This window comes from Scyliorhinus torazame, chromosome 18 (assembly GCF_047496885.1).
Source record: "Scyliorhinus torazame isolate Kashiwa2021f chromosome 18, sScyTor2.1, whole genome shotgun sequence".
NCBI lineage: Eukaryota > Metazoa > Chordata > Chondrichthyes > Carcharhiniformes > Scyliorhinidae > Scyliorhinus > Scyliorhinus torazame.
Window position 1 is genome coordinate 135,691,873 of NC_092724.1, and position 15,047 is coordinate 135,706,919.

The following is a 15,047-nucleotide window of genomic DNA, read 5'->3' on the forward strand; positions in this document are numbered from 1 at the left end:
GAGGTTACTCATGTTTTAATGTTATAAACTTGGTGACTATCATTTACTGAACTCAACCAAAAACCTCAGGTATTTAAATAAATCTAATTTCACTGGTGTTGTGACTCTGGGTCAAGTGGGGTTGGAATTGACCGTGCACTATCCTAGGGTATTGTAACAATGGACCTATTTCAGCCACGAGGGAAGGTTTGTGATGATAAACAAAAATTGTGATCTGCACTTTTATGAGATTGATTTTATGCAGCTTTTTTTCCTCCACTGTCATTGGTGTTGATGAATACGCCCCATAATATTCCACAGTCCTTCTGCCTCAAGTAGTTCTGGAATATACAGGCGGCTTTACACATGAGAATGACTGGCAGTGCTCATGAATTACACATTTCCACACTGAAGTACGAACAATGAAGATGCATCACTACTCTCGGCAATGTGCCCATGCAAGTGACAGATAAGTTCATTCTGACCTCAATCAAACAATGAGATGAAAAGAGTTTTAGCTCGGGCTAGCTGTTACTTGTTCCAAATAATGTGCTTGTAATTTGCAAAACAGTGACCTTATGTTCCAGTGACACAGTGATGCATTGAAAGAGGTATCTGTGCTTGTAAGTGGAAAGCATTTGAATGTAACGTCAGATGTTAGTCATTGACATTACAGGGAGCAATCTTGGTTGCTTCTCTGGTTGTGATGGGTCCGGTTCCTCGAGTCAAATGCAAGTCTGTAGCTAACTGAGCCAGTAGATGCATTGGATTTAATTTTACTTAAATTAACCTGATTGAAAAAGTCACATTTAATCTCAACCTTTCAGGATACCAATCCCACAATCTTCAATCTTCTCTTTACAGCTTAAACAGCCAGCTGAATAAAGTATACAAGACCTCAGTTTAATAGCTTATCCAAAGGATTGTCCCTATGACCATGCAGCACCCTCTGTTCTCTGCTGGGTGTCAGCCTAGATTAAATGCTCAGGTTAGAGTGAGACCCAGAGATAAGAGTGTAACCAATTGTGTGAATCTCTTTTTCTTAGCAATAGTTGATCTTGTAGGTAGGGGGAGTGTTGTTGAAAAGAACTGAGATGAGCATATTAAAGAATTGAGAAATGCAATCAGCAGTGTAATGTGGGGACATTGATTATTTGTGAACTCCTGTTCATTATCAAACAAATGAGGTTCAACTAGCATTTAGCCAAAATGCATTGCCTCAATTGATTCCCATTTGAAATATGTTGGTACAAATGCTGAAAAGGAGCACCAAAAATGTAAAATACTTTTTTCCATTTTACTCGTAACTTTATGGTTTAATCTCAAACTTACCAGCCTGCAACGTTGTGACAGAGTCAGACTCCTCACCGTATTCACTGTCTCCGATGTCATTAGTTGCTTTCACGCGGAACTTGTACGAGGTGAAGGGCTTCAACCTGTTGGAAGTAGTATGGATGCGATGTCATTGTGATTCAATAACAGATTAAAATATGTTTAGCGTCTCACAAGTGCAGCCTACTCTCCGTGTGGAGTTTGCACATCCTCCCCGTGTCTGCGTGGGTCTCACCCCCACAACCCAAAGATGTGCAGGGCCGGTGGATTGGCCAGGCTAAATTGCCCCTTAATTGGCCAAACAAATTGGGCACTTTAAATTTATATTAAAAAAAACAAGTGCAACCTTCTAACAAACCCGTTCTCTGTAACAGATTCCTAACATTAGGAAAGGCCAATGAAAAAATAATTTTTGTTTGTCATATTTGGCAGTAAGTGTTGATGGTTCTCTGCAGCTTTTACTTTTTTCTGCTAATTCCCTAACATAGAATGTTTCCATGAGGATCTGCAAATTAGATCTTGGTGGATTCTGACACTAGATTGTCATGCCATCTAGGTAATGGAGTTCCCAGTAATCTCCTGGTATGGTCTCTCAGTGGTTCCACTTCATTTGAAATTCATGGGCTTTGCTGAATATTAAATCTTCTCAAGCCGTGACCCATCTTGACACGCACCTGTTATTTCTGTTCAATTTTGACTTACGAAAAAAAAGTTCGAAAACTAACTTGTCTGGATTCTTATTCTCTTCACTCGCAGCCACAAAGTAACACGCTTGCAGAGTGTTTACTAATGCACTCATAGACACACTGAGCAGTGATATATTGGCTGAAATTCTCTGACCGTTTCCCTGCTGGCAGCGCACCCCCACCCGCTGGGTTCCCAGCGGTGTGGGGTGGTTTCAATGGGAAACACCATTGACAAGCGAACGCCATGCCGCCGTGAAACACGCAGCTGGGGACTGGAGAATCCAGCCCATTCTTAGGAATACTGTAGGGCCGGTATCACTTGATTAGGGTGAAGTGAAAATCAGAGATTCTGCATAAAAGCAAATTACTGCGGAAGCTGGAATCTAAAACGAAAGAGAAAGTGCTGGAAACTCTCAGCAGGTCTGGCAGCATCTGTAGGGAGAGAAAAGAGCTAACGTTTCGAGTGCGATGACTCCTTGTCAAAGCTAACAGACAGAGAAAGTGGGAAATATTTATACTGTGGAGTGAGAATGAAAGATGAGTCATAGCCACAGAAACCCAGGGAAACCGGGTGCTAATGGCCACAGAAACCTAGGGGAAAGAGTGCTAATGGCAGTCCCCAGAGAGAACAAAAGATGTGAAAGGTCAAACAGCAGGGAAACTAACATCAGAGGGTGAACTGTAGATGTGGGGGGAGGGAAGGGGGGAAGCAAAGAGGAGAAATGGTAAGGAAAGGTGGATAAGATAGGGGGAGGGGTTTAAATATATATTAAGAAAGACAAGAAAGAAATAAATGGTAAAAGACAGTTAAAATGAAATGGGATGAAAACAAATGGGTCGAGGTGGGGTAGAGCTAATCATCTGAAATTGCTGCTCTTGATTACCATTCGACGAAAGGTACACACTTGTGGATATCACGTAAAGGCAGGATTAGGCTCAGATGGGATGCCTTCAGAGCCAAACAGCCTTGGGAATACGGCATGGTCGCACAGTGGTTAGCACTGTTGCTTCACAGCGCCAGGGTGCCAGGATCGATTCCCGGCATGGGTCACTGTCTGTGCGGAATCGCATGTTCTTCCCGTGTCTGCGTGGGTTTCCTCCGGGTGCTCCGGTTTCCTCCCACTAGTCCTGAAAGATGTGCTGTTAGGTAATTTGGACATTCTGAATTCTCCCTCAGTGTACACGAACAGGCGCCAGAATGTTGTGACCAGGGGCTTTTCACAGTAATTTCATTGCAGTGTTAATGTAAGCCGACTTGTGACAATAAAGATTATTACTTTTATTATTTTGATTCACCTATTTGAGAAGAGCAGGAAAAAGACAGTGAGCAAAGAATAAGACAGCAGTGGCTGTATTTAAAAAGAAACTTCACAGAAAACCTTCTCTCCTTTTTTGGTGGAGTTGTGAAATGGCAAGCCACGGGTTTTCTCTGTACTTAACTGACATTGAACAGCCACTGCATGAGTGAAGAAATAAAAATGTGCAATTATACAAAAAGGATGTGGTGAGTTTATGAAGCCCATGGTGAAAACAGTTTCTGTAGAGCTCAACATAAGGTCAGGTTATCACAATTTAATACCAGGGTTTTGCTTTTAGAAAGAACTATTGTGCAGTCATGTTGTGGCAAAAGTTAATTTACAAACCAATAAAAAAAACAGGAAACTACAACCAGGGATCATTAAAATATTTCTGCAAAAAATGCACCAAATGTTGCAAGAGCATAAAAACAAAAGTTTTCTCTCCAATTTAAAGAACAAATTCTCAGTCGTCATCGTAGGAGATCGGTGTTTACTCCATCTGTGACTTCAGATCATGCACTGTGTGCCATGCTTACATCATGTGATACCTCTGCCTCTGAGTTTGGGCAGGAAAATAAATGGCGGCTTTACCATTTGCAATTTCATGAAAGTGTACCTTTTGGAAAATATTCTTGGGTCAAATCATAGAAGTTGATGACATTATGTGAATGCTTCTGTTAAATAATTGGATTTGGGTTTTTTTTACAACCTGGACAGAAAACACAGACCAGAAGATCCTAATTTTTGCTATCGATGCCGAGTTTGCTGATTTCAGCAGTAACAGCAATGACAATGTTACAACTGACCTCAGTACCTCTAGCATGGGGAGGAGTAACAAATCAGGTCAGGTTTCCACTCCAAATTGCTGAATTTAGAAATCTACCGAAAATGTATAACTGTGGACCTGGCGAGTTGGTTGTGATGCCCCACATGGTTGAAAAAGCTGACTGATTATCACTGTTTAGACTCATAAATAAGGAGTGGCCACTTGGGTGGGCTACCAGAAAGCTTTGAGGGCTTTGGAAATGGTTAATATGTTCTAGAGAGAGAGGAGAAAATTGAAAAAAGGGCGAAACAGGCATGTGAATTCGAAAGTAATTTTGCTATTTACCTTAACAACTCATCAATTATTCATGATTTTTATTAATATTGTTGAAATAAGTCACTTCATGCATGATGATTTATATATTGTGTGCTCAAAGCAGATAAAAATCTATTTTTCATATTTACTTAATGTGAAACCTATCTTTTAGCTACTCATTTGAATCTAATATGTTTTTCTGATTTTCATGTAATGCCTAATTTAATACAGGTACTGATTAAGCCATGATTAGAACTTACTTAACCAGGTTTACGCAACTCCAATATAAAATTCTTTGTTTCACAATCTGTTGTTACAAATACAAAGTTATTGTTATGTTTTGGGGCTGTCTCTTTAATTTAAGGTAAAATGGAAGAGTGATGGGATTCATGGGACCTGCTCTGAATTCTGGCTGATGAGAATGTTTGGTTGTTGCGGGGACAAGAAAGGCCCAAGTCAATAGATTTGTTGGGAAGGTATCAAATGTTCCCAGTTGTGCTGACAGTGGGTACACTGTTTGGTCTTAGGGGCAGGTAGGAGTCAGGAAATTTCCCGCCTTAGTGTGCCCGCCTCGGAAAGAAGTGCCAGCAAGATGAAATCTTCATTCCGGGATGGGGTGGGTGTTAACAGGTGTCGGGCCCTTTGCCCTCAGAAACAGAGTGGAGGCAGCCATAGGGGTTATCGAGGGCCGAGGCAGGCTATTTAAAAGACCCACCTAAGTGATCTGGGACTTTATCCCAGTTATAATAATAATAGTCCTCTAACCCTTGCCCCCCTACATGCTCCCCATGCCCACCCATGCTGAGCTGTAACCAGCTGAGAGCCCAGACATCCATTAGAGTGCTGAAATGCCAGAGTCCCAGGGAAAGCATTGCTTGAGTGACGGTCCTGGCATTCTGATCTATTCTGTCAATTGCACAATTCATATTTACGCAAGATAAATATGTGTTTGCAACTATTGATACTTTAAATGGCCTGGATGATTGACATTTTGATTAGACTGCAGTGAAATTAGTTTTTTTTAAGAAAGTGAAAAGTGATGAATACATGACTGTTTTTGAAAGCTTTTTGCATACATCCTATTGTCAGTGCAGGGTCCATTTATTCTATATGTAGTGTATCATGGGTAAATGGGTATTATAAGTTCCAAAGCTTGGCATAGAGGGCGTGAGGTGTTATGTGGAGTAGCTGGAGGGGCATAGCTTGGCATGGAGGGAATGAGGGGTAATGGGGGTAGTTGGAGGCATGTTTCGGCCAGGAGGGTATGAGGGGGATGGAGGTTTGTGGCGAGGCATAGGTTATCATGTGGGTGTGGGTCGGACCTTTAAAACTTACCTTTCAAAAGGTTCCCTGATTCATAGTTTCATAGAAATTACAGTGCAGAAGGATGCCATTCAGCCCATCGAGTCTGCGCTGGCCCTTGGAAAGAGCACCCTATCCCTGTAACCCAGTAACCCCAACCAACCTTTTTGGACACTACGGGCAATTTAACATGGCCAATCCACCTAACCTGCATACCTTTGGACTGTGGGAGGAAACCGGAGCACCTGGAGGAAACCCACGCAGACACGGGGAGAACGTGCAGACTCCGCACAGCCAGTGACCCAAGCTGGGAAATGAACCCAGGACCCTGGAGCTGTGAAACAACTGTGCTAACTACTGTGCTACCGTGCTGCCGCAGATCCAGACTGTGGTTCACAATATGTCTGAGGTTAAAAGCTGCCCAGACTCTATGAAATTTTGCTGAGGACTAGGATACACCTATGGAGGTGGCCAGGTTGGGATTGTAGGATGTGGACCTGCAACCCACAGCAGCCCACACTCTTAACCGCACTGGTGAAAATTGGAAACCTCTGGAAAAGGACCCGGAGTTGGGTCCTGGATGCTATTTTCAAAACTTCCACCAGGTCTCCCTGACTCCATGACAATCCAGCCCTAAGTCTCCAAATCACACAGGGAGTTGTCAGAAAAGTCAGGTTTTCTCTGCAGGTTCTACTTTAAACTGTCTATTTAATTCCAAAATAGAATAGTGCTTGAAGTTCCAGAAGATAGCTAATTAGCATTCAGACCTGGATCCAAGATCCATGTGATTCATGTTGCCATGGAAATAGGCTTTGGGAAGGGAAGAGTCCATAGCAAGCTATTATAGTATCAGGTTACGGGGTTTCTAAGATACCCCTGAAAGTCTCAGATACAGGTAAATCTGCAGCCACCTGAGAGCAGAATATAGAGGCAGGCAGTGCTGCATCTGAAGCAGAGAAAATATTAACTCCAATATTCACCACGCAGAACACTGATGGAAGGTTTCACTCAGGTTGAATAGGTCCGATATGTGAGGATTCAAAGGGGGCTGTAAGATTTGCCTAGCTTAGACTTGCGGGAAAATCACTGTAAAAGTCAGTTCTGGGATTAGAAGATACCTGGTTGGGAAAGAAAAAAAATAATCAAGCCATTGAGAGCTGACAATGAATTTAGAGTTCCAGTGAGTTAAGGGACATTCTAATGTCTATCACCAGTGGGAGATTTTCGGATGTGCTAAAAGTTAAATTGGGAATTTATTTTCTGTAGTTCAGGTATAAGTAGCCTATAAAATCATGTTTAGTCAATGTTTTTTTTTGTTTGTTTGTTACAGCAAAACTGTTAAAACATGAAACCTGGTTTTGGGATCCTCAGATCATCAGTCCTGGAAATTCAAATATCTTTAAAAAAGTTATTGATCTCTTGTTGCGAGGGTTCTGAAAACGTCACATTGAACTTGATTGGGGCGATTTTCAGCCCGTGATCGCAGTTAGAGTGGACGGCGACGCAGGTGAAAAATCCGGGAGAATTGCATTTCCCCATTCTCTCTGGAGAGATCAGACTTCCTCACCTGCAATGCCACGAACTTCATGCCCATAAAGGGTGGGAACCTCATTTAAATGGATTATCATAAATCTTATTGTTAATGGGCCCCCCATTACATGATTCTCCCTTCACTGAATATTTAAACCACAACAACGTGACATCACGTCGGTAAGGTTTACAACAGCTTTCTAAATACGGTATTCAGTTGAGGGGATCCCTACGGGGGTCTCAAAGGTAAGTATAGCCCTGGGGAAGAGGGACATGCCCGGGCGCTGTCCCGTGGTACAGGATGGCACTGCCCGGTCTCATGGTGCCAACCTGTGCCAGGGGGCAGTGCCATTGAGGGGGAGGGTTTTCCATTCATGTGTGATGGAGGGGAGCGGGGGCAGCGAGGGGGGGGGGGGAACTTGCAGGCATGCGGGTGTGGGGGAGAGGGAGTCACATGTTGGCGCGACCTGGTAAGGATGGCAGATTTCCTTCCCCAAGGGACATTAGTCGTGTTTTTACGACAATTGACAATGGTTTTGTGCTCATCGTTTTACTTTTAATTCCAGATATTTTATTGAGTTTAAATTCCACCATTTGCTATGGTTGGATTCGAACCCTGGTGCCAGATCATTATCCTGGGTCTCTGGATTACTCGTCCGATGACAATACCACAATGCCACTGCTTCCCCTTATTGTTATTTGTTATTTAAAAAGTGCAGCTAAATAATTGTAAACTAGTATTAAACCAATTAGGGGAGAATCACAGGGTATAGAATCCAATAAGGTGGTAAGTTTATAGTTTGTTTATTGCATTTGGAATGAACTCATTGCTCGGAAGCAGTTTTGTTTGCACATTGACATTTTTTACAATTGCCCAACTGAACCTAAAGCTATATTGAATAAGAAAGAATTTCTGATCTGCTTCAAGTGGATTATTCCTTTCCAATCAGATTTATTCAATTTTTGGACGCAATTGCAACTGCAGAATTGATGGAAAAATTGAACAAGAACATTAGCGACTGTAAATGTGTAACAGTCCCTAATCTCATTTATCAACAGGGTTTAACAAGTACTGCCTAATAACGCTTGACTGTACCTTTCCTGATTTAGTAACTCAGAGCAAATCTGGATTTGGAGCTATTTCAGGAAATTACCAAATCAAAATCATTATTAACATTATTAATTTAACATCACAGCTGATCTTTCATGGTTCTGCTCAAGGTTGATTTAGGGCCTGGAGCACAATTACAAAAAATAAACGTATGCTTAATACGGTCGTGACTTAAGGTCACTGCTCACTGTGAGGAAATATCCTAAGTAGGCACATTATGAGATCAGCAGAAGGCTAATGATTGAGGAAAGTTTCTGTAATTTGGCTACTGTCTGAAACTGTGGCACCTGCCCTTGTAGATTGGGAGATTTATCAAGGATAGAGAAACCACCAGAAAATTACTGATTTTCCTTCAATTTTGCTTTGAAAATAGTTGTTCCTTTCAGTGTGACATTTCCCTTCCTTGCCGCTGTTCCAAAGGATCTGCTGCAATCCGGCCACTTTCCTCTCCTTTTTCCATCCGTGTCCAGGGGGAATTCCCTTCTGGTTTACCGCACGGTGTTTTTAGCCGTTAAAATTGCCGTTGGGGCTCCTATCAAGAGCCCAAAAGCCCGTTCCACCGGGAGCTGCCGAAACGTGCGACTCAGCTGGTCATCGCCGCACCCGGAAGTCTCTCAGTGTGACATTTCAAGTACATTGGATACATTTAAAAAATAAGGGGCGGGATTCTCCGTTTTGCCAGCGCCCGGGGGTTTCCCGACAGAGTGGGGCTGCCCCACAATGGGAAACCCATTGACCGGCTGGCGTAACGGAGAATCCCGCCGGTGGGTTGGGGCAGAAAAGTGGCGCGGCGGGGCAGAGAATCCAGCCCAAGCTTTTTTAGATGCAGTAATCTTTAGAGGAGAAACATTTAATCAAGACCTTATAAAGAAAAAACTTAAGTACATAAATTTCAATCCAACAGGATTGAATAAATGACTTTTAACACCATTTAAAAAATCTAAAATAATACAGCAGGATTCATTAAATAAATGAATACGTCAGTGATTAATAGCTATCTGACAACCAAGGTATCTCTAATTATTGGTACCAATAGAGAGATGGAGAGGCTCTCTCTTTATTATTTTTGGAATCTTTTGTTCTGTGAGTTCACTATTTGCATATGCAACTCTATGATCGAGAGAGTGGATTTACCAGTCCTGTTCTTGTAGACGTAAAATGACACGCTCCTTGACACAGAAACATAGAAAATAGCCGGAGTAGACAATTTGGCTCCTTGAGCCTGTTCCATCATTCAATATGATCATGCCATACTCTTTGTCTCTCCCTGTACACCAGGATATCTTTGGAGTCTAGAATCTATCTATTTCCTTCTTAAATATATTTAATGGCTTAGCCTCCACAGCCTTCTGTGGTAGAGAAATCCACAGGTTCACCACCCGCTGAAGAAGACATTTCTCCTAATCTGAATCCTAAACGGCCTACCCCGTCCTGGCCTATCAAAATCTCACTTGCGTGGAGGCAGCTGGTGATTCAAATGGCCAGCTGCCCCCGCGAATCGCGCTTGTGCAAATCGTGGTCTAAATGCAATTAACAGTGAACATAATTATGCACTTTCTACACCCAAGTTCATTGGAATTGTCCGACTGTCAAAGAACTGCCTGAGAATACAGGTGAGTTGGCATGGAGGGGTTAACGGCAAAGAGTGGTGGGTACAGGAACTGGGTTGGCATGAGTTGGCACTAAGGTGGATACAAAAGCCACTTCATGATGGCGAAAATCTGGGCCTGAATCTCCTATGGACTGAAAATCGTGCCCTTGTAATGCCAAATGTGGATTTGTGTTCTCAGATATAGAAACTAATTGTAGTATGCATCTCATTGCATGTCACATGGATTGCCAACCTTATACTCCATGCTTTCCCAGAATATGAAAAAAATCACACCAATAGTAAAAGTCTTTACACCCAAATAACTGATCAGTAAATACTGAAACAGTACAATACACAAAAATAATTAATTTAGAGTCTGTCAGCACAGGGTTAGAAGGTTTGAGAAGGAAAGTTCAAGTTGTTATGGCTCCAAGTTTTAACCATGAACAATTCAATTTGTACTGAGCTCATAGCTTTGTATCCTGACTATTTTGCAGATCAACCCAATCTGGACATCTTCTATTCTTCATTTTGAATTTTGTTTGGGAAAGAAACTGCAGAAATTTCCCTATTTTGTCATTGTCCCCTCATGAAATTTTGGGCGGGATTCTCCGGTCGTCGACGCCGAAATCGCATTTGGCGATTGGCCGGAGAATCCCCGTTTGCGCCAAAATCGGGGGCGGTGCCGCTTTTGCGATGCGCCGCGCCCCCAAAAATGGCGTACTCGAGGAGTCCGGCGCACGCTGTCGGGACGGCCTCAGGACGTCACCTGAGGCCCTTCCCTGATGCTCTGCCCCCGATGGGCCAAGTTCCCGACAGCATGGGTCAGTCATGGTATTTTTTATCGTGGACCCCGCGTGGCGGCTGGGGTCTGTGTCCAGCAGCGCCACAGTCGGGGTGGGTGGGGGGAAGCTGTTCCATGGGCAGGGGGGGCTTTGGTGGGGGCTGGGATTACTGGTGGGGGGTGGTCCAGAGGTGGCGAGGCTGGCTACAGAGGGACATTATTTGGCAGGCCGGGTCAGCACTTAGTCTGCAAATCAGAGAATCCAGCCCATTGACTGTCCTTTGTAAACACTCACCTGTCTACAAGATATGTAGTAGACTCATGGCTCACAGAAGCTGAGTGAAGTGACCAGTTTCCATTAGGTAGTTCTAGAGTTTGGATGGTATAGTACCTCACTGGAGACAGACCGTCGCTGCCTGGTTCCCAGGATAGCAGCACACTACGTGACTGCACATCCTGCTGTTGTACGGAAGGTTTGCTGGGAGGTTGTGGGTGAGCTGAGGACGGAAGGAAAACATTTAGAGAACACGCTATTATTTACATATTTAATCATGGAATTTTACAGCACAGAAGGTGGCCATTCACTATCCAATTAGCCCCAATCCCCGACTCTTTCCCACAGCCCTGCACATTTCTCCTTTTCAAGTATGTATCCTGTTATGACCCCCTCAGGGGCCAAGGACTATTTTACATAAGATTCCCTGCCTTTACCACAGAGTATGAACACCCCCAGTAATTAGGGGTGTGGTTTCCCCCTTAAGCAGCGGGAAGCTCTCACTATAAAAAGCTCTACCTGGGTCCAGGTTGGAGAGGGTGGCCCTTTGCGGGGAGGAGTTGTTGCTTTTGTAATTATTGTGTACACTGTAATAAACCTTTGTTCATTCCTATCCTACCGTGCCTTCCTGCGTCTCTTCCGTTGGATTCTACAGTGATGATGAGGATTGAATTGGTGCAGCCGGTAAGGCCTCTGGCATTGAAAATGACTTGATTATTACATCAGGTAGGCCAGTGACCATGTCAGAATCAGTGTCGGAGTTCTCCGAGGAAGTGCCGGGCATCTCAACCTCGTGCGCCTCGACTGAGGGCTGAGGTGAGGGCGATCGTTATGGCGATCTGGATGGTGCTCTAGGGGATAATCCGGGCGGTGATCGAGACTGTGTGTGATCCTGGAATGGCGCATCCCGAGCCGGCTCCGGAGGTTTGTGTGTGTGACGGATGTGGTCCTGGTGGCGGCTGGCCTCATGCATCTGTGCCTGGACCGAATAGGAAACTGGACCAGTTGCCCTGAGCCGCACGCCTGGGATCCATGTGACGCCTGCACCGAAATTCCGCACAAAACTGTGGATGCCGGCGTGTTACACACCTCCTGGCCCCGCCCCGTCGACACCGTCATCCGTTCCCCAAGCGAACGAGAGGACCTCTGCCTCGGGATAGGACGTTTCTCCGGACTTTGGTGTTACGACCTCCTCGGGGGCCAAGGGCTCTGTTCTATACGATTCCCTGCCTTTTCCACAAAGTATGAACTCCCTGGTATTTGGGGGCCGGGTTTCCCCATTAATCAGGGGGAACCTTTTAGTATAAAATGGGTGCAGATCCTTTGAGGAGAGGAGCTGTTGCTTTTGTAATTATTGTGTATACTGTATTAAACCATTGCTCATTCCTATCCTACCGCGTGGTCCTGTGTCTCTTCCGTTGGATTCTGCAGATCCAATTCCCTTTGAAAGATACTACTGAATCTGCTTTTACCAGCTTTTCACGGAGTGTACTCTAGATCATAACTTACATTCTACTTGTTTCTCAAATTTTACAAAAAATTCAGGAAATCAAAAAAAAAGTTTTCTACAATTTTCTCTGGCTGAACACTGTAGGAATTGGAGATTTGTAATTTCATTTCATTCTCTCCGACGTTCATAATCCCATGCTGCCAGCCTGTTGCTTGTGAAGTTATAATGGTTTGGACCATGGAGTTTTTCTCTGTAAAAAGTGCTGAGCATTTTCCACCATTCCGGTGGAACAGTTCTTTCGGCATTAATCCCTCCCTGAAGAACATGCACGCTCACCTCACCATCAAGTCACAAACTGGTCCCATTCCTATGGGAATGCCAATCCTGTCTTTCCAGGTCATGCAAATTGATTTCAGCTCAAAGCTTTGGAGAAGAAAGAGTTGTCCATCCCATCAGTTTAAGATTAATTGAAATTTGGGTTCCTGGGGTAAAAGCCCTGTATTTTAAACCATTGTATGACGGACGGATGGACGGACGAGAGCTCCTTATCTCGCATAACTTTTGAGCTACACTACATAATTGTTATTCTATTAAAATTCCAGTGGCTTTGTCATCTCACAGGTTTCCAAATTTCTCACTCATGTAGCATTTGATTTGGAAAATAATAAGTCAGCATATATCTCCACAAAGTAAGCCAATTCCAGGGCCAAACTGATATCGATAAAGGACATAACATTTCCTTCAATCGCTTCCATTGGGTTATACAAATCCTTCACTGGCTTGGAAAACACTCAGACCCATTCTAGAAAATATACTCTTCTGGAGGCTGGTGGTTTCTTCTGTTTATACAGAATTCTCATTGAATAAAAACAGTTCCATTATTTATATTGTTCGTACTTGCCTCGCTTTTCTGTTGTGACCACCAAGGCCTCTGCTGCTTCACCCCACCCTTTGCGGGTCTGGGCTGTAATGCGGAAGACGTAACTGCATTCTGGTTTCAGCCCAGTTGCTGTATATTGGCGCGCGCTCGGGTTCAACACATCCACTGTTGCAGTGTTTGTGTTGCTTGTGTTTAATCGATATGTTATCTGGTAAGCTGAGGAAAAAAATTTATTCAACACCAAATTATGTGAAAATGCAGTTTGTGAGCCCTGCAACATCCTTCTAAAATTACACTGACAGTCCAGCTTTGAGGTCTGCAAGAAGAATCCAGGGATTGGACCTGGGACTGTACCATGGTACTAGATTTTGATCTTTGGGGGGCAACCTGTGGCAAACAGTGTGGTAGAAACCCACCTGCTGTTTGTGTGTAAAACAGGTAGTTACTTGTTGGTTGCTTATTATACGCATTGCCAGATTCTCAGTTCCATTGAACATTGAGCCGGGCACATATCAGACATTTATTGTGATACCACCCATTTTGTTTTCCAACCCAGGGTGAATTACTCTCCAGTGGCTCGGGTAATCTGCATTTTCCTCTATTTGTTGGACTTAAAATCACCTTATTTTGCTGCATTAAAAGAAATCTGCAATTGCCACACTGTTTTTCTTGGATATCTGATACTTTTAAAATAAATTATGACTGGTGTTCCCCAGTTCGACATCAATACTGTCCTAAGGGCCTATGGAAATGTATCAATAATGCAGAGGGACTGTGACACATTTAGCATTTGAAAACCATTGACACAAGTATCTGAGTATTTCCCCCAATGTGCGTTAACACAGTATAATTTTCTCTAATTTCAATATGGAAAGTTATCTCATGGCTACACTAACCTTAGATATAGCCCACATTGACTTCAAACTCTTTAACAACCTCAAACAGCTTCACTACAACACCACACAAAACTCATGTGTATCACATCTTCAGTTGTAACAAATTGCTGCTCTTCATTACAGAAAAATGATATAAAATAAATCCTTGATATCACGGCTGGGATTCTCCGAGCCTTCCCACCGAAATCGCGCTCGGCGCGGGGGTGGAGAATGGAGAATCGCCGGCAGGCGTTCACGCACGCTCGATGCAACACCGGTCGGAGGCGATTCTCCGCGGTCGACCGACTGCGTTCCTGCCGTCGTGGTTCCCGTATGGTTCGCCCGGCCGGAGCTCGGCGTCGTGACTGCGGTGGCTATCCTGGTGGGGGGCAGGGGGATCAGTTTCTGTGGGGGAGACCTCCACGATGGCCATGCCTGCGATCGGGGCCCTCTGACCGGCGGGTGGGTGGGATCTGGGGGGGGGCTACCTTCTTCCGCGCCGGCCTGCTGTGTGGCTCCACCATGTTGTGCAGGGCCGCCGTCGCAGCGGCCGCCGCGCGCATGTGCGGCCACACGGCCAGAAGTGCAGGGCCCCGTATCGGCAGCGGGAGCTGCGCGGCACACGCTGGGGCCCTGCTATCCCTCTTAAAACCGGAGAATCACTCCGGACTTTTTGAAAGTCTGTTTACTGGCTGGCGTGGGGACACAACCCCATTATCGGAGAATCCCGGCCCAGATTCCTTTGTGTGACTTGAGAATATAATGGTTGTAATCCTCCAGCCGTTGCGATTAACTTTTCCCGCTTGCAGCATGCCTCCGCCCGAGTGTTTCCCGGCGGCATGGGGTGGCTTCAATGGGAAATCCCATTTGGGAG

At 44.3% G+C, this 15,047-nt stretch overlaps 1 protein-coding gene across 4 annotated transcripts in view; it reads right to left on the bottom strand.

Moving 5' to 3' along the window:
• The window catches only part of sdk2b (sidekick cell adhesion molecule 2b), a 1,174,030-nt gene that overhangs the window by 277,249 nt on the left and 881,734 nt on the right, over positions 1-15,047 (bottom strand). For all 4 annotated transcript variants that reach the window (XM_072483445.1, XM_072483444.1, XM_072483443.1 and 1 more), the window contains 3 exons: positions 13,320-13,514; positions 10,990-11,191; positions 1,312-1,415 (listed from right to left, as the gene is read on the bottom strand). In XM_072483445.1, coding sequence (XP_072339546.1) covers positions 1,312-1,415; positions 10,990-11,191; positions 13,320-13,514 — 501 coding nt within the window. The remainder of the gene's footprint in view (positions 1-1,311; positions 1,416-10,989; positions 11,192-13,319; positions 13,515-15,047) is intronic.